The 19221-nt window shown below is 48.2% G+C and overlaps 2 protein-coding genes across 7 annotated transcripts in view; both read right to left on the bottom strand.

The window, feature by feature from the left end:
- Nucleotides 1-11973: 11973 nt before the first annotated feature.
- On the bottom strand, nt 11974-18146 carry Fam189b (family with sequence similarity 189 member B). 6 transcript variants are annotated; one of them, XM_008854197.2, is made up of 12 exons: nt 17321-18146; nt 17058-17114; nt 16768-16878; nt 16542-16661; nt 16283-16390; nt 15462-15637; nt 15234-15333; nt 14645-14714; nt 13853-14398; nt 13100-13195; nt 12789-13009; nt 11974-12704 (listed from the first exon to the last, which is right to left on the bottom strand). In XM_008854197.2, the coding sequence occupies exons 1-12, from the start codon at nt 17543-17545 to the stop codon at nt 12531-12533; spliced, it is 2004 nt and encodes a 667-aa protein (XP_008852419.1). In that variant the 5' UTR covers nt 17546-18146; the 3' UTR covers nt 11974-12530. The 6 variants fall into 6 exon arrangements, with proteins under 6 accessions (XP_008852419.1, XP_008852425.1, XP_008852407.1 ...); XM_008854203.2 differs by having other exon boundaries at nt 13127-13195; XM_008854185.2 differs by having other exon boundaries at nt 12789-13042; nt 13127-13195; nt 17321-18145.
- Nucleotides 18147-18654: 508 nt separating this feature from the next.
- The window catches only part of Scamp3 (secretory carrier membrane protein 3), a 6385-nt gene continuing 5818 nt past the window's right edge, over nt 18655-19221 (bottom strand). Inside the window, exon 9 of the mRNA XM_008854172.2 lies at nt 18655-19111. Coding sequence (XP_008852394.1) covers nt 18965-19111 — 147 coding nt within the window. The 3' untranslated portion in view covers nt 18655-18964. The remainder of the gene's footprint in view (nt 19112-19221) is intronic.

Genomic DNA, 19221 nt, shown 5'->3' with positions numbered 1-19221 from the left:
AGCAATGTTAACAAAGGTTTTGTTAATCAAAAGAGATTCACTGTGAAACATATGGAAGCTGGGACTAGAGAAATGGCTCAGCAGTTAAGAACATGTACTGCTCTTGCAGAGGACCTAAGTTTGGTTTCTAGTCACCCATATCCGGTATTTCACAACTCCCTGTAACTCCAGCTTCAGGGGGATCGAATACCCTCTTCTAGCCCTGATATACCCATGCATGAACACACACGTACACAATAATTAAAAATAAAATAAATCTTTTTAAAAAATATGGAAACCAAGGAAATATTTAAAACACAATCTTTGCCCAAAGCACAAAAGTCACACAGATATTTCCAGCTGAAGTCTGAAATGTTAACAGGTGTGCTTAGAAAATACTGGGAGGTTGCAACCTGGCCCTGGGTAGCATGATTGAGGGAGGAAGCAGTGAGTGAGCACTGCCTCTTTCTGGATTCCCTTGTTTCATCATCAAATGCTGGTTTTAAAGCTCTTCATCCTTCCTCTCAAGACTGGGAGGTTGCTGGGCATGGTTGCACACACCTTTAATCCCAGCATTCAGGAGGCTGAGGAAGATTGGTAACTGAGTTCAAGGCCAGCCTGGTCTACATTAGAGAGTTTCAGTCCAACCAGAGCTATATAGGGAGACCCTGTCTCAAGAAAAGAAAAGAAGAAAAGAAAAGAAAAGAAATAAAAGAAAAGAAAAGAAAAGAAAAAAGGACTGGGAGGTTGGTAAAGTGGTTCAGAAACTGGAAAGTGCTCTACAAAGTTTTATCCTCAGTGGACACAAGGTTGTCCATGATGTTTCTTTATGAACCAGATTTAGTGGTAGTGACACATACAATATGACCCAACTAATTCCAGGTTTCTGAGCCTGTTTCCTCACCTGTAAAACAGAGGCAATACCACAGTCTCACAGAGTCATTACTGGAGTCAGTGAGATAAGCACAGTGTGGGGATTAGTAGGCATGAGGAACTTCATATTTGTTGAATGAGTCTTTAATGTTGTTAAAATTATGTCAGTGAAGTCTTTCTGAAATACCATCTAAGAAAAATTGGTCACTTCTCCTAGGTATCTGTAGTATTTAAGTTTAGTTTCTGGGAGATAAGGAGGGTTGGAATCCTGGCTCCACCAGTTACTGACTGGTTGACAATCATATTGAGCCACCAGTAAAATTAATCCCTCTAAGCCTGTTTCTCATCTATAAAAGAGTAGTGATAATGCCACCTCATAGGGCTATTGTGAGATTTAGATGCACTGAAGTATGTATAGAACAATGCTGGACACTAAATGTTGCAACAAAGTAGGCCTGTGTTTAGGCAGGGAGCCCTCAAGAAAATTCTTACATTCTCTAGGCAGACTCATATCCTTGTAGCTATCATGACACATAAATAAGTGCCAAGTTGTTGAATTAAATTGAGCTGCTGTATGGCTATGTCAGTTTGTAGTCACTTATTTTAGACTTCCTGCTTTTCAGGAAGTGTTACATAGACTTGTTCTCCACAGGGCAGATACCTGACTTCTTTCTAGTTCATTCATTCCACAATTTTTGTGAGTGTGTGGCCTTTTCACTCATTTTACCATTTTACCATTGAACTACTCCCTCAGACAGGTCTGATTTCTTTTTCTTTTTTTAAAAATTTTTATTTATTATTTTTATTTTATGTGTATGCGTGTATTGCCTGCATGTAGGTAAGTGCACCCATGTCCTGCGATGCCTGCGGAGGACAGAAGAGGCTTGTCAGATCCCCTGGAACTGGCGTTAGGGACAGTTGTTAGCTGCCATGTGGGTGCTGGGATTCGAACCTGGGTCTTCTGCAAGAACAGTTGTTGTTCTTAACCACTGAGCCATCTCTCCCCAGTCTGATTTCTAAATGAGTATTTATATTTAGTTGTCTTTATTTTTATTTTTATTCTTTTTTTGTCTTTTGTGAGACAGGGTCTCCCTGTACCCCAGCTGACCTGGAACTCACTATGTAGACCAGGCTAGCTTCTAACTCACAGAGATCCACCTGCCTCTGCCTCCCAAGTGCTGGAATTAAAGGCACGTGTCACCAAACCTGGCTTTCATTCAGTTGATTTTTTTGAAACAAGATCTCACTATGTAGTCTTTTCAGGCCTGGGACTTGGTATGGAGACTAAGCTGGCCTCCAACTCAAGCCATCCTCCAGCCTTTCCTCTACCTCCCAAGTACTGGAACTACAGATGTATGATACCACACCTGGCTTGATATTTATTTATTATTTATTTATTATTTATTTATTTATTTATGAAGCAGGGTCTCACTACACAATCCAGATTGGCCTCAAAGTTGTAGTCCTCCAGCGTCAGCCTCCCAGTTGTTTGGATAATAAGCGTGTGCTGCCGTACCCAATTCTGCAAAGATGCATTGAGCATGGTCTACTTTTACCCTTGCCTGTTTCAGTGGGTTTATAGGCTTCTCCTCCCTGTATCATTCTGCAGGGTAAATTTGAGTCTCTTGTTTCTTCTTTGTAGCTTTCAATTTGTAAGTTTTCCAGGTTAGGGGCTGGAGAGATGGCTCAGCGGTTAAGAGCACTGACTGCTCTTGCAGAGGACCCAGGTTCCATTCCCAGCACCCACAGGGCAGCTATGAACCGTCCTTAACTCCAGTTCCAGGGGAATCCAAGGCCCTCTTCTGACCTCCACGGCATTGCACAACACAGGTGCACTCACATACATGCAGGCAATACAATCATACACATAAAATAATAAAAATAATAAAATATTTTTAAAAAGTTTTCCAGGTTAATTCAATCTCATCATCTAAATTTCTCTCACATTGTGATTTGACCTTGGTTTTTAAAAAACATTTTATTTATCATTTTTATTTTATGTGTATGAGTGTATTGCCTGCACGTATGTGAGTGCACCCGTGTCGTGCAATGCCAAGGAGGTCAGAAGAGGGCTTGGGATTCCCCTGGAACTGGAGTTAAGGACGGTTTGTAGCCACCATGTGGGTGCTGGGAATCAAGCCCTGTCCTCTTCAAGAGCAGTCAGTGCTCTTCACCGCTGAACCATCTCTCCAGCCCCAATTTGACCTTGGTTGGTTTATTTATTTATGTATTTATTAATTTATTATTATTATTATTATTATTATTATTATTGTCTTTTTTGAAGCAGGGTCTCCCTGTAGCCCCAGCTGTCCTGGAACTCACTATGTAGACCAGGCTGGCCTTGAACTCACAGAGATCCGCCTACCTCTGCCTCCCAAGTCCTGGGACTACAGGCATGCACCACCACGCCGGGTTATTTATTTTTATTTTTGAGACTAGGGTCTCCCTGTAGCCCCAGCTGGCCTGGAACTCGATGTGTAGTCCAGGCTGGCCTTTATCGCACAGAGATCTGCCTGCCTCTGCCTCCCCAGTGCTGGGATTAAAGACATGTACCACCACACCTGGCTTTGACCTTTTTTTTTTTTTTTTTTCTTTTTGGTCTTTTTGAGACAGGGTCTCCCTGTAGCCCCAGCTGTCCTGGACTCACCATGGAGACCAGGCTGGCCTCGAGCTCACAGAGATCCTCCTGCCTCTGTCTACCGAGTGCTGGGATTAAAGGTGTGTGCCACCATGCCCAGCCTGACCTTGATATTTAAAAAAATATTTTATTATTTTTATGTGTATGTGTGTGTTGCCTGCATGTAGGTAAGTGTACCCGTGTCGTGCAATGCCTGCAGAGGACAGAAGAGGCTGTCAGATTCCCTGGGACTGGGGTTATGGACAGTTAGCTCCCATGTGGGTGCTGGGATTCGAACCCAGGTCTTCTGCAAGAACAGCCGGTGTTCTTAACTGCTGAGCCACCTCTCCAGCCCTGACCTTGATATTTTTTATTTATTTTTATTTCACGTGTAGGAGTGTTTTGCCTGCATGTATGTAAGTGCATGTCTTGGAATGCCTGCAGAACCAGAGGAGGGCATCAGATTCCCCTGGAACTGGTGTTACTGACAGTTGTTAGCTACCATGTAAGTGCTGGGAACCAAACCTTTGTCTTCTGTAAGAGCAGCCAGTGCTCTTAACCTCTGAGCCATCTCTCTAGTCTCTAACCTCCATATTTTAAATTTTATTTTGTCTTTTTGAGACAGGGTTTCCCTGTAGCCCCAGCTGGCCTGGAACTCTCTGTGTAGTTGAGACTAGCCTTGATCTCACAGAGATCCACCTGCCTCTGCCTCCCGAGTGCTGAGATTACAGGCCTGCGCACCACACCCGGCTCTGAATTTTATTATTTAAGCAAAATTAAGCATAATAAGGACTATTAAACAAATCACGAGAGGTCATTGTTTCGGACTGAACTCTTGCCTAAGGTCCCCCAAAACCAGACCAAACCAAAATGGACTCAGTCATGCTAAATGCCACAACCAAAATGAAACTTTAAGGGAGGTAGATTCTAAAACATACCAGTTTTTCCTGAAAACAAGAGATTCCAGTCTAGAGTTGTTAAATAAAAAAACCTGGCCACTGCTTTAACCTTTAACAAAAAAGTTATCTGAAGCTGCCCAGTTTACTATTTTCCCTATGTTCTGTTTCTTGGTTCCCACCTTTCTGCTGTCATTGTGCTTTGTGGACCAGAGGCTGCCATGATCAGAGTCACAAAAGCTGATTCACAAAATCTTTCATCTATATGCAAATTTTTTCTTCTTCTCCTCCTCCTTTTTTTTTTTTTTTTTTTTTTTTTTTGAAACAGGCCCCTTTTCCTGTAACCCTAGCTAGCCTGGAACTGGAACTCATTATGTAGACCTGGCTGGCCTCCTGCCTCTGCCTCCTGAGTACTGGGACTAAAGGCATGTACCACCACACCTGGCCAAACTTTTTGTTGTTGTTCTTTGTTGAGACAGGATCTCCCTGTGGCACAGGCTGGCCTGGAACTCACTATGTAGCTCAGGCTGCCTCCCAAGTGCTAGGATTAAAAGTGGTCACCACCACACTGGCTCTATAAAACTTTTCTACAATATAGTTCTACTAATTTCTACTTGATTTTTATGTTTGTACCTACTGTTGAGCAGAACACTCCAAATTTGAGTAAAATGATGGCCAGCTATTTGGGTAGGAATGTCCCGAACCTTATGGATGCCTGCCACTAAATTTGGCCTCCAGCTATTGAATTTGCAGAGAGCCTCCTAATCATTACCTCAAATAAGAAGATCCTCAGGAAATACCTAGGGGACAACAGAAAATCACACTAGGGCCCTACTTCAAACACAGGTCACTACAGTGGCCTTTAGGGGTGACAAATATGCTCCTCTGTCTCCTTTGTACACTTTTGATTGAGACAGGTCTCACTGTGTAGCCCTGGCTGGCCTCGAACTCACTATGTATCCCAGACGGATCTCAAACTAGATTGTCCTGCTTCAGCCTCTCCAGATTACAGGCATAAGCCACCATGCCCTGGCTTCAGAAGTCACTTTCTCTAAGAAATTCTCTGTCTACACACAGGTACACACATACCAGAGCAAAAAAAGAAAAATCATCCTGTAACACAAGCTCATAGCCCTCACATCTCCTTTGTCACTATTATTACATTGTAAACAATTATGTAGCGATCTGTCAGAGACCTAATTTCAAGAACTTTTTCTGTTGAAAATATTATCTTCTCCTCCCCCTCTCTCTTCTTCCACTCTCCCCCTCCTCTTTTTTAAAAAAATATATTTTTTAATTTATTATTTTTATTTTCTGTGTACGGGTGCATTGCCTGAATGTATGTGGGTGCACCCGTGTCGTGCAATGCCGCGGAGGACAGAAGAGGGCGTCGGATTCCCCTGAACTGGAGTTAAGGATGGTTCTTAGCCGCCATATGGGTGCTGGGAATAGAAACCCAGGTCCTCTGCTAGCTCTTAACCGCTGAACCATCTCTCCAGCCCCGCCCCCGTCACCTCTTTAAACAAAATTATTTTATTTTATTACGTTTATTTATTTATTGTTGAGGGGGGCGGTGCGCGAAGGTGGAGGTCAAAGGACAATTTTCTCTTTCTACCCTATGGGATCTGGAAACTGAAAATGATAATGGGAAGGCTAACTGCAAACTCTGGGGAGGGGAAGAGTTAAGATACCCAGCTGGCAACATCAATTCCGCCTGCTAAGAAGAGAAACAGCAGCCCCAACCGGAGGCGAAGAGCAATCCCTCTGCAGCGGCTCTGGGAGAGCGGACGCGACGGGGCGGGGTGGTGGGCCGAGCTGCGCACGAAGACCTGCAGTGCTAAGATGCGCAGGCGCAAGACTAGCGACCTGAGTTTTGGCTCAAAAGGAAATTGACGTTCATCTGGAGGCTGGATTCAAGGCCTTCTCTTACTTGTTATTGGTTCTTCTGGGGACAGAGTTGTCTAACTCTTGCTGACCAGCCTATCCCATACGGAGGGCGAGCGTCTTCATGGTCTATCCCGAGGGAAGAGGCGAGGATGACGCATGGCACCACTGGTAATTGGTGGGGGAGAAGATTGGGTTTCCACAATGAGCCCTTTCCACGGAAGTTGATCAAGGTTCCTGAGCTTGGAGCCTCAGGATAGGGAACATCTAATTCCCAGAAACCGCCCCTATGGGAACCCAAGTGTCCACCTCTTCATTTTGTGTCCTGGCTGCGCCCCAACCCTTTCCTGAGGCTATGCTGTTATGGTTGTGAATTATTCAAGAAGCTTTGCAGGCTGACGCCATCTCTGGGCAGTGCCTCTTCCTCTCGTTACTGGAGGGCATCACCTTGCACCCACAATGGTAGAATCCTGAAGCTGTTTACAAGGCCCACTGGCCTTTTAGTAACTTGGCTGCTTTTTATTGTTTTATTTTCTGAGACAGGATCTCACTTCATAGCCCAGCCTGGCCTCGAACTCGCAACACTCCCCCAGCCTCAGCCTCTCAAGTGTTGAGATTACAGTTGTGAGGCTTCACGACTGGCATACAAGAGTGTTGGAGGGCCCACAGTGCGTTAGGTTCAGTGCAATGAGCAAGTCTTTGCCCTTGGGAACTTATATTTGATGAGATGATACTGCATATACTCAAAATAAAAAAGTGGGCCGGGCGTGGTGGCGCATGCCTTTAATCCCAGCACTTGGGAGGCAGAGGCAGGTGGATCTCTGTGAGTTCAAGGCCAGCCTGGTCTCCATAGTGAGTTCCAGGACAGCTGGGGCTACAAGGAGACCCTGTCTCAAAAAAGACCAAAAAAATAAATAACAACAACAACAACAACAATAATAATAATAATAAATAAAATAAAAACAAAAAAGTGATTGAACCCAGGACCTGTTATGCTAGGCAAGCACTCCACCACTGAGCTACACCTGCAGCTTTTTTTCTTTTCTTTTCTTTTCTTTTTTTTTGGTCTTTTTGAGACAAGGTCTCCCTGTAGCCCCAGCTGGCCTGGAACTTACGATGTAGACCAGGCTGGCCTGCCTCTGCCTCTGGAGTGCTGGGATTGAAGGCATGCACCACCACGCCTGGCAGCTTTTTTCTTTAAATGTTTTTGAGACAGGGTCTCAATTATGTAGTCCCAGCCGGCCTCTAGCTCACAGAGATCCAAGATCTGATTGTCTCTATGTTGAAAGTGCTGGGATTAAAGGTACCATGCTGGTACCTCTGGTTTTTGAAACTTATGTAGCCCAACTGCTGTGCTGGGTTCATTGGCATAAGCCAGTATACTGGACTTATTTTTGAACATAGGAATTGGCTTTATTTTCTTAAAAAAACAAAGCAAACCCCTTGATTTTGTCAGGTGTGATGTACATGCCTTTAATCCAAGCACAAGGATGACAGAAGCAGGTGAATCTGTGAGTTCCAATCAGAGTTGCATGCTTCAAAAAAAAAATAAAGCCCCCACATTTTCCCACGTTTATTCATTTGTGTGTGTGTATGTGTGTGTACACTACCAGGGTCTTTCATGCTATGCTATGAGCAAGCATTCCACCACTGAACTACATCCCCAGCAGAAGCACATGCCAAAAGACAACCTTATGGGGTCAGTTCTCTCTTTCCACTTTTTCATGGTGGATTCCAGGGACTGAAATGAAATTGGAGGCCTGAGTAGCAAGTGCTTTACCTGCTGAGCCATCTCACCTTTCCTTGGCTTTATTTTCAGTCCTAGAAACTAGCAGAAACTATAGATATGATAGAAACTATAAGATACAATAGAAACTGTAATATACAATAAGTGTTCCTATGAGATAATTTTAGGTAGTGAGAAGTGCACAAAACAATATGGCAGGGCTGGTTCAGTGGTAGAAACTTACTTTTCATGCCTGAGGCCCTGGGTTAAATCCCCAGAACTGCAAAACAACATGAGGGCTTGTACTCAAACATCACACACACACTAATAAGAAATAAAAATAAAACATGCTGTGGGCTGGTGAGATTGCTTTGCTTTGTTTTTGGCCTTTTTGAGACAGGGTCTCCCTGTAGCCCCAGCTGGCCTGGAGTGCTGGGATTAAAGGTGTGCGCCACGGAAGGGCTGGTGAGGTTGCTAAGTGAATAATGTACCAACTGCCCAGCCTGATGGCCTGAATTCAATCTCCAGACCCACACTGTAGAAGTAGAAAACTGACTCCCAAAAGTTGTCCTGCCCAACCCAGTTGTGCATGTCTTTAGTCTCAGCACTTGGCAGGCAGAGGCAGGTGGATCACTGTGAGATTCAGTCCAGCTTGGTCTACATAGTGAGTTCCAGACCAGCTGGGGCTACAGGGAGACCCTGTCTCAGAAAAACAAAACAACAAAAAAACAAAAGTTGTCCTCTGACCTCTGTATGTGTAATGTGACACTTACACACATACACACAATTAACTAATAAAACAAACAAAAACCATGTTATCTGAATTATTTGTTCCTTGGATCAAACTTGGAGATTCAGATGGAGGCAGAGAAATGTTGACTGAAAACTATATGGAGAGTAGTGGCTAGGAAAAGGAAGAGGAAGGAACCTGATGGGACCAAGTGAGAAGGGAATGGATGCTCAAGAGCAGAAGGAAGAAAAAGAAAACTTTCCTTAGAGGGGAGAGTAAGATTAAGACTAGAATGTAGTGACAGTTTCAGCCGCAGGAGCAGAATAGTTACTGATCAAGAAAGAGCAGGTAGCTGGGCGTGGTGGCACATGCCTTTAGTCCCAGCACTCAGAAGGTAGTGGATCTCTGGGAGTTCAAGGCCAGCCTAGTCTATATATAGCTAGTTCCAGGCCAGATGGAACTACAGGTAGACCCTGTCTTGCTGTGTAGTCTGGGCTAGGCCTGTATCTCACTATGCAGTCTAACCTGACCTCTAACTTTGAATCTTCCTTCATCAGCCTCCTGAGTGCTGGGATTACAGGTATGTGCCATTACTCTTGTTGGAAATTTTTATGAGAATTTGAAAGAAACACAGTAGGGCAGGTAAGATATAAATCTTAGCAGCTGACAAGGGAGGGGAGCTGGAGAAGAGGAAGAGAGAAAGCCATGCTTTTTTAGTTAGGCCAGCATGTTCAGCCATGGAGGTTCAGCAAGCAGTCACATGGCTGACAAACAGCTGCATCCTGGCAAGGGGAAAGCCTAAGAGAAGCTTCAGAACTTCAGAGAGAGTGAGAAAGCCCAAAGTGTCTGGGAAGCATACTAGGCTTTTAGTATCCGAAAGAAGGAAAAGGAGAAGTCACATTTTATCCTAGCACTCAGGCGTAGAAGCAGATAGGTGTCTGTGATTTCCAGGTCAGCCTGATCTACATAGCAAGTTCCAGCCTAGCATACATTAAAAGAAAATCAAGAACGCTCTATTGGAAAGAAAGAAAAAAAAAAAAGGAAGAAAAGAAAGAAAGAAAAAGTTAACAGAGATACATGGCAGCTCCTTAAATACAGTAGAAAGCCAGTCAATCAACAGGCAGACCAGAGCTGTCTTTTAAGACATCATCTCACACTAGAGCTCAGGCTGGCCTTGAACTCACAGCAGTTTTCCTGCATTTACCTCATGGCTGCTGGGATTATAGGCATGAGCCAAAGTGCTTCCCTTTAGGCAGAGCTTTGCTCCATGTTGCTATATGAAAAATGGATTGTTAGAAAGAATGGAAAGAAATTCAGAGGTGTTATGGAGAGGGTGGTGGCTTGTAGTAGGTAGCTGATAGATGGTGAGACAGATGAATTAGTCATAGATTTGGCGTATTTGATGAGGGAAACCAATAACATTCTTAAGCTTTTGGAATGTGCAAATGGGTATTTGCAGTGCTGTTTATTGAGAGAACAGTATGGGGGCAGGAATCAGGAATTCCATTGTGGGCCACTCGGGAGGCAGAGGCAGGTGGATCTCTGTGAGTACCAGGCCAGCTGGGACTACAGGGAGACCCTGTCTCAAAAAGACCAAAAAAACCCCAAATCCCAGAATTCCATTGTGGTACTGGACACATGGCTCTGGTTAAGAGCACTTATGGCTCTTTCAGAGGACCCAGGTTTGGTTCCCGGCACCAACATGGCAGTTAACAATTGTCTGAAACTCCAAGTCCAAGGGATCTGACACCCTCTTCTGTCCTCCACAGGCACTGTATGTACGTGGCACACTACATGCATGCAAAACACTCATATACATAATATAAAAATAAAAAAGTAGAATAATAAAAGCATGGAACATTTGAAGCAAAAGCTTTTAAAGGTACCCAGAGGGTAAAGTAAGAGGAGAATCAGGAAACTGTAATGTCTTTAAAGACAAAGGAGAAAACTAGAAAAATGCTGATTATGTATCTTGATTAATTGATGGTTAGAGATCAAGTGAGATACAGAGGTGAATAAAAACTTTGTCAAGCTGACATGGTAATGCTGGTCTGTAATCCTAGCACTTGGGAAGTGATGGTAAGGGATAAAGAGTTCAAGGCTGAGGCTAGGAAGGTGTTTGCCATGCAGCATGAGGACTTGAGTTCAGATTGCTAGAACCTACCACATAAAGCCAAATGCTTTAATCCCAGGTGCTCCTATAGTGAAATGGGAAAATAGGAATGGAAAGAGGAGAATCCTTGGAAGCTGGAGGACCAGCTAGCCTGGCATACACTGTGGGAAAACTGCAGAGAGACCCAGTCTCAAACAAGGTAGAAGGTGAGGACCAGCACTCAGAGTTGTCCTCTGACCACCACACATGTGCTGTGTACATGCACTCCCACACTCCCACAAACACATATTACACACACACACACAAACACACACACACACACACGCAATAACATTTACAAGAAAAGTTCAAGGTCGGGTAACCCCTTCAGAGGATGCTGTGATAAGAAAAGGAGGTAGGAATTGGCTAGGCAGTTAGGGCAAAAAGACCCCAAAGAAATTTAGCCAGTTTCTTGGCTAAAAGTCAAAATGTCCTTGGGCCTGTTAGCAACATACTCTGTTCCAAAGACCAAAAATGTCAAAAATATTTGGGAGCTTGTATCTAATCCTTAAAAGATTTTAGGGTTACCTCTTCAGAGGGGAGGAATGTTGGAGGGGAGGGAGTGGGCATGGGTTTGATCAAAACACCTTATATACACGTATGAAATTCTCGTTTTTGTAAAAATAAAAAAAATTAAAAATTTAAAAAAAAAGAAAAGTTCAAAGTCATCTTTAGCTACACAGTGAGTTTGGCCTGGGCTACAAGAGACCCTGTCTCAGAAAGACAAAAAAGATAAAAATAAATAAATAAAAATAAAAAAGAGTCCAGGGCCTGGAGAAGATAGCTGAGTGGTTAACAGCACTGGTGGCTCTTACAAAGGGCTTGGATTCGGTTCCCAGCACCCACATGACAGTCTTTCCAGTTCCTCAGGGATCTGACGACCTCTTCTGATCTCCGAAAACACTGCACACGTGGTGCACTTACAAACATGCAAACAAAACACACATAAAACAAGATAAAAAAAAGAATAGTCCAAGAGCAACTCTTTTGAGAAGCCCATACCTCACATAGGTATGTCTTATTTCCTTGAGCATATCTCTGTATTACCCTCTGTGCTTAAGAGCTGTCTTTAAACTGCTTTTTTTTTTTTTAAAAAAAAAAAAAGAACCACTCTAATTGAGAAGGAGGAAATTGAAATTTATTGAAGGCTTACTCAGAGTGTTAAGAGCTTTACAAACATTCCTGTTCACAATGTTTTACAGATCAGGCAATTGAGGTTAAATAACTTGCCCAAGGTCATGCAGCTAGAGGTGGCAGAGCAGAAAAGCCACCTAGATTTCTGTCTCTTCAAGACTGCCTCACCATCTGGCACAGGCACAAACCACCATGTTCTTAAACACTCAGGATAGGCCTTTGCCCTGAACACAGTGCTTCCTGAAGATCAGAAAGGCATTCTTATACTGAAGGGAGTTTACTCATTTCCTCCTCCAATTCTCCTCCCACAGCTTGAACACCCATGCAGCACAGGATAGAAGGTCCCAAGTCCAGAAGGACAGGGGCAAGCAGCAGGAGCCCCCAAAGGCAGGCGGGAAAGAACGCCTTGGGAGGGCATACAGCGGGTTTCTATTTGTGCCAGTCAGTGTACAGGGATGCTGGGGGATGCTGGTTGGAACCAGTTGGTACACATGGCTCCAGCATTCATCTGCATCTGTTCAGTGTGACAAGAAGCTCGGTCAGAGCCCAGTTTCCTGGCTGCCTCCATTGAGGCTGAGGCTGTGGGGCCGGCCTCCATGCTCTAGCCGGCGGCCAGACAGGAGTCTGCGCAAGGAGGAGCCAGAGCTCAAATCACCACAGCTGCGAAGGTGGAGGCTCTCCCGGCCAGGTCGGCCCCATGGGCTCCTGCGTATCTGGAAGGGGGCACAAGGGAGGGCTTTGGTATGGCCCAACTTCCAGTCTTTCCCAAGGATCATCCCTGGGTTCCTACCACTTACCTGCTTATGTCCATGGGCTCCAGTCCCAACGGGGTCTGGGGATTTCCTGGACATCTGGAGGAAACGAGTGACCAGCCCCCGGCCCGGCCAGCTTGCTTTCAGGTCCCCCAGAGAGTGGGCAGGTGCAGGACCTGAAGGCAGGGGAACCTTCCGGAAAGTGGGCACAGGGCGGCGTTTCTCAGCTGAGCGAGCACGTAACAACTTGGGGGAAGGGCAGCGGGCTAGGCGGAAGAGGCAGGCTTCAGAACAGAGCCCTGCAGAGAAAGAGGTATGTGGGGGGTACAGGGTGGGCCAAGCAGTAACCCCCTCACCTTCCAGCTGCTCGTCACAAGCCTGACCTGTATCTGCAGAGGAAACCGAGGCAGCTTCTTCCTCAAGCACTTTGGTGTAAAGGTCCCTGAAGTCAGCTGGGGAGAGAAAGGGACTGTGACACACCTACTGACACACCTGCCCTTCCACTGCCCACCCCTCTGTGAGAACTCAGGCGCTGTGGGATTGTTCTGGTTACTATAGTCCATTCCCATTCAAGGGGCCATCATCTCTGACCACATGTGCCAGCAACTAGGTAGTATAATGCAGGAAGATGGGGTCTACAGCCCTATCCTCCTCAGATCACAGAGCCTTTTCTGTGCGGATGCTAGGATTCACTCCTGAGTACTGAGCAGACCGGCTCTGCTTAGCGTTCCCAGAGGACAGTCCAGGCACCCCCCAGGGTGGCTGTAAGCTATTTTGCTTCATCTGCTTTCTCAGCAACTCTACAGTACTTCTGGTTGACCTCTTACTAGTACACTTGTCTTCTACAAGCTGAGAAGCTGAGGCTTGCACAGGGTGGATAAGTAGTTTAAGCTTAGGAGCTGTGGAACTGGTTTCAACCAAGTCCTGTCTTTGGCTATGAAGCTATGAAAGCTCTGTTCTAGGAGATGAACACTCAAGGATGGTACTGCAGGAATGAATTCACTTTCCTCCTCTTTAGGAACTTCACAGGGTCCCAGTCTGGGTGGGCATCGCCCATTTTGTGGCTCCCGGTGCCTACCCTTCCCGGAACCAGGTGAGGAGTGGCTCACCAGTGTCACTGGAGGTGGTGATGCCTGGGTCGCTGTGAGACCGTGGCAGCAGCAGTGGTGGTGGGGGAGTCCGGTGAGGAGGCCGGTGCCCCGGTGGGGTGAGGGAACCTGAGCTATCGCTGAAACGTCGAGTTGGGGCTCTAGCGGGAGGGGGAGCAGCTGGACGGCTGCCTCCCCGGGGGACCCTCCGCCTCAGCTCCGGGAAGCAGGGTCCCACCCAGGGCGGCCAGCCCTCCAACCGGTGGCAACTGCGAGCTGCCGTGGGGGCACCCAGTGGGGGTGGGGCTTCAGGGGCGGAGCAGGAATAGGAGCGGGCAGATCGTGGGGGTCGCCGTGGCAAGGGGCTGTCCTCAAAGGGGCCCCGCAGGCCGCAGTCCAGGCTAAGGCAGTAGCCGGCGCGGCTTCGCTGGATGGAGCGGAAAAGCACGTAATCGACCGAGCGCACAGAGCCCTGGAGCTCCAGCAGGCATGAGTCCTCGGACGGGCTAGAGCCCCCCGGGAGGTCGCCAATGGCGGACAACACCAGTGACCCGCTGTCCATGGACACTGTGGGCGGCAGGGGGCGCTAGGTAGCATCGTAGGAGGGCCTGACCAGGCAATTCCCCTTTCAGGGCCCAGCCTCTCGGCCTGTCCTGCTTTATCTCCAAGGAGACAGGCCCAAGTTTCCAAGAAGCCATAGTCCTCATCCCTAAACCATAGCCTAGCTCAGCCTTGTCTTCCCTTCCTTACGGCCCCACCCTACCCCTGCTGTCCCCCACCGAGTCCTTGGCCACTCCTCCCCATTCTGCTCACCATCTACAATGGATGCCACTCGCTCACAGGGACAGGAGCCATCATGAAGCTGAGGATCAAACAAAGTGGCCTGCAGGAGACACAGGATCAAAGGTCCAGTCCTTCACATTAGCATGGCCATTCCCATGTACTCAACAGACCTCTGGAGACCAGGGACTGAGATTCCACACCAGCTTTGTCACTCTCTGAGTTACTTGTTTTTTGATTGTTTTGTTTTAAAGACAGGGTTCATGTAACCTAGGCTAGTTTTTGAATTTCTAATCCTTCTTCCTCTGTTTCCCCAGTACTGGGATTACAGGCCTGTGCCAGTACACTGGCTTTGTAGAAGTCATTTATGAGGACATCAGTTTCCACATCTTTATTTTTTGAGACAGGGTCACCGAAGCCCTAGTTGGCCTGGAACACACTACTCTGCTTCTGCCTCCCGAGTGCTGGGTTTTCTGGCTCCACATCTTTAATACAGAAATACTAGTTGTTCTGCCACCCACCTCAGCAGGATCTAGATGATGAGATCATGAGAATTATTGGTATCCTCATCAAGCAGCTTTTCAGGCTATCCCCTGCTCCCAGCCACACCAAGTCCTCTCACCTGGCTGTCTCCTCGTAGCCCCATGACGGCCTCGTAAGAAGGGGGGCAATCAGTAGGGTACAGGGGCACCGGGCTATCCATAGAGCCATTGTATGTGATGCTGGCAGGATGAGGGAGAGGATCAGGGCCTAGAAAATAACTCCTACTCCACAGCTATCCCTCCCACAATCCAGGCCCAGCCCCAGCCCTCTTCCTCAGGTCCTCTAGCAGAACCCCACCCAATCTTACCTCTGTGCATCTGTTTCTGAACTGCAGGTATACTCTGGGGGATAGTAGGGCGGTGGGGGCACAGGTGGCACAAATTCCTCCAAGTCCAGCATGGTGTGTAAGAGAGGAGGTGGAGGTGAGGATGTACAGGCCAGAGGCCCCAGGGGGCCTGAGACTGAGTGTTCTGGGGCCAGCTGCTGGGGAGTAAGCAGGTCAGCAAGCCTGGTTTCAAAATCTTTTCTTTTCTGCTATTTTTTTTTTTGACTTTTTGAGACAGGGTCTCCCTGTAGCTCCAGCTGTCCTGGAACTCACTATGTAGACCAGGATGGCCTCAAACTCACAAAGATCTGCCTGCCTCTGCCTCCCAAGTGCTGGGATTAAAGGCGTGCACCACCACCCCGGCTCCTTTCTGCTATTTTTATGTTCCCACCTCCTTCAAGAAGATTCAGTTCCAGCCCTTCTTTGACCATACTTAGCTCCTTAAACCTGTCCCTACTCTGAGCATCCAGCTCTGGCACTGCCCATCCAGCTCTGGCACTGCCCATCCATAAATCCCTCCTTTTTACAGTTGTACTTTCATCCATAATTATTACCTGTTCCCTGTCACCACAAGACTTTATCCCTACCTCCATCTAGGATTTTCCTGATTCTGCCCCATCCAGTCTTCCCCCCTTCCCTTTGGCATCCTAAACATTCCTACAGTAGGCAATCACAGGTGACCCAGAGTCTGTCCCATGCTTGTAATCCAGACCGGTAGCTATTGACTCTGCATGCCCAATCCCAGCAGACACACCCCTAGCTCCCACCACACTTATCTGCTTGGGCCTGGCTTTCCCTCTCACCGTATGCACCAGATCCAGGGAGAAGATCTGAACACAGCAGATAATAGCAGAGAGGGTACAGATTATCGCTGCGAAAATGGTGAGTCCACAGACACTGAAGAGCAGGTTCTGGGAAAGGGAAGAGAATGGAGGAGAGGAGTGAGAGGCCTGGGAGGGGTAAACCCAAATATTCTGGGCCTTTGAGAACCCCAGGAGGAGAGGTAAAGAGAAGAACCAGAATGATTGTGGTGGAGGAAGGGATGGGGTACTATATGCTCACCTTAAGGGCTCCTCGGGCTTCGTCACAGGTGGAGTTAAGGGCAACTTTCAGTTCCTGGCCCCATTCTGGACAGGGTCGGTGTAGGGGGGCAGGGGGGCAGCACACACAGACCTTCCCTTCCTGAGTGGGAGTGGGATGAGCAAGGCAGCCTGGGTCAGGACCAATTCAGGGGCCCTGTACACCTCCCCCAACTAATTCTCTCCAGTTTTCCCACCATAAATCTCACCATGGAGCACTCTCGAAAGTCCCGAGCCAGCTGAGCATTCTTACAGGAGAGAACAGAGCCAGCCATGCTGAGCATGACACAGAGCACCGAAAGCAAGGAGAAGAAAGAGATCTGGGGGAAGGAGGGTGCCAACTCAGGGCTGGGACCTTCATGGAATTCTTACACAAAATGAGCCACCCTTCTCTCTTAACAGACACTTTGTGCCAGCACCCTTCCTGAGGGCACAAAGGGGTATTCCCCTGTGGTACTGGGTCCCTAACTCCCAGTGGGTACTGGGCCTTGGCACCTACCACTAGAGTGAATGGCCGCTTCCAGGACACAATGCCAACCACCCCGGAGAACGCCAGCTGGGGACAGAGTGGGCACAGGCTCAGCCTGGCAGGGGAAACACCTGGGTGAGCCCCTTACCACAGGATGCACCCAGCCCTGCAAGGAGGAGAGGAGCAGGAGAGGAAGGAAAGGCAAGGATGTGGGCTTGCAGCAGGTGAGGAGAGGTGGGACCCAAGAAGCTTCTTCCCACCCCACTACTGTGCACTCTTTGTACCCAACTCACCGAGAACCCAGCCCAAGATGGGCAGGACCTCTTGATGCTCTCGGTGGTGGTGACAGAGGAAGCCACCATGCTGAAGGTTACCACCAGGATACCTAGGAGTACCTGGGCGAGCCCCAACGTGAGCAGGGCCTGCAGCCAGGGTCGGTGGAGGCGGAGGTGGGTAAGGCCCCGGGTGCTGGGCCGGCTGGTCAGCGAGCGGCTGGAGTCACTAGGCGAGGGCATCATGCCTACCTCCGGGTTGCCTATGCCTCGCTCGGCCCCCTTTGGCGCTTGGGAGCATCTCAGAGGCGCCCAAGGCCCGGTCCTTTATCCTCTCCAGCCCCTTCGCTGCAGAGCCCACCTCCTGGCTAGGTCCTCTGGGACATCGCCCAGGGACGCCAGCTGGAGGAAGGCCCAAAGGAGGGGCGTCACGAAGGGGCTGCGAGGTGCTTCTTCCCCACCATGGGCACCGGTCGGGTACCGTGCCCGGGGCGGTGATGAGGACGGGAGGGCACTGGCTCATCGCATCTCCCTAGGAAAGCGGGGCGTCGAGAAGGGCCGATCCCAGACTGAAGAAAGGGCAGCAGTCGGGAGCCCAGGGAAGGGTGGGGAGAGCAAAGCGAGATCGATGCAAAGTCTACAGAAGAGGGGAGAGGTCGGCGCGTAGGGACAAGAGGCGTTTCGGTGTGCCCTCAGTGCCCAGTGAGATCCAGGGCGGCCTGGTGGGGAGAGGCCGCGGCTCCTCGGTCTTCTGGGTCGCCTGTCTCGCTCCCCTCCCCACCACCGGCCGCTCCCCAAGCTCTGGCTGCCGCAGGTCGGGCACTGGAGGCAGGGGGATGGGGTTGGTGTAGAGGAGGGGCGTGGTGGCGCGGTGCATCCCGGGAGCTGTAGTCAGAATGCTACTGAGGGAGGGGAGGAGCTAGGGCGAGGCATTCACCCGTCCCTGGCTTCGCCTAGACCACAGCTAACAAAATAGTTTTATGATGCTTTCCATGTCCACTTGCCCCCCATTCAGTCTCTCAGGTTCCCAGGATGCAGGGTTCTCAGCAGAGGCGGCAGACTCTACTCCATCATTGATGGAGAGGAGTAGCAAACAGGGCTCCCTGATCTCTTCGTTTCCGACTCTCTTCCTGGTACCTGGGCCTTCTACCATCTGACCCATTCCAATCTACTCAGGCCAACTGTGATCTTCCCTTAAGACCCCATGTAGTACTTTTTATTCTGGTTGTCTGTCATCCAGTCCCATCCCTGTCCATCCGTGGTGTCCCATCAATCGTCATGGTCGCACCCCCCTCCCCTCAATCTTTCAAAAGACCTAAATTTCCATTTGTTTTTTAAATCAGGAAACAGGCGAATTCCAGTTCCACTTTTTTCCTTTTTTTATTTAAATAATCGAAGCCACATCCTTGGCACAACTGAAGGAAGCTGGGTTTGGGTATGTGAAAGGTGGAAGCAGTGTGGCCAGATGGGGGATAAGGACAAGCAGTGACTGGGTCACAGTGTGCTTCCCACACCTCCAAGTCAGGTTCAAAGTCATGGCTGTGGAATTAAGAGCCCTATATAGACACAAGTCATCAAGTAGTGAAACCCCCAACTCTTGAGACTTCAGGGATAGGGGCTCTGTTAGCTCCCTTGGGTGGCAGGGCCAGGGCATCCCAGGAAGGATCATGGGGCCCGGAATGCATTTTCAGCAGCCCCAGCAGCTGCATTGGCAGCAGCAGTTCGAACTGCAGGGTTGGAGAAGACACCAGCAGCAAATTCTTGCTGGGCCTTTTGAAAGCTGGCACCTGTTCGCCGATACAGGGAGTGGATCTACAAGAAGATGGCAGACTTTATAGCATAAGCTAGTCCCACCTGGCCTTGACACCATCACTCACCAGCCTGCTGGTTTTTCCTTTCCCCCTGGGCTGAAGCTTCTCTCT

Source organism: Nannospalax galili, unplaced genomic scaffold (genome assembly GCF_000622305.1).
Source record: "Nannospalax galili isolate Female #2095 unplaced genomic scaffold, S.galili_v1.0 scaffold591, whole genome shotgun sequence".
Classification (NCBI taxonomy): Eukaryota; Metazoa; Chordata; class Mammalia; order Rodentia; family Spalacidae; genus Nannospalax; species Nannospalax galili.
This window is presented reverse-complemented; position numbering and strand designations above follow the sequence as displayed.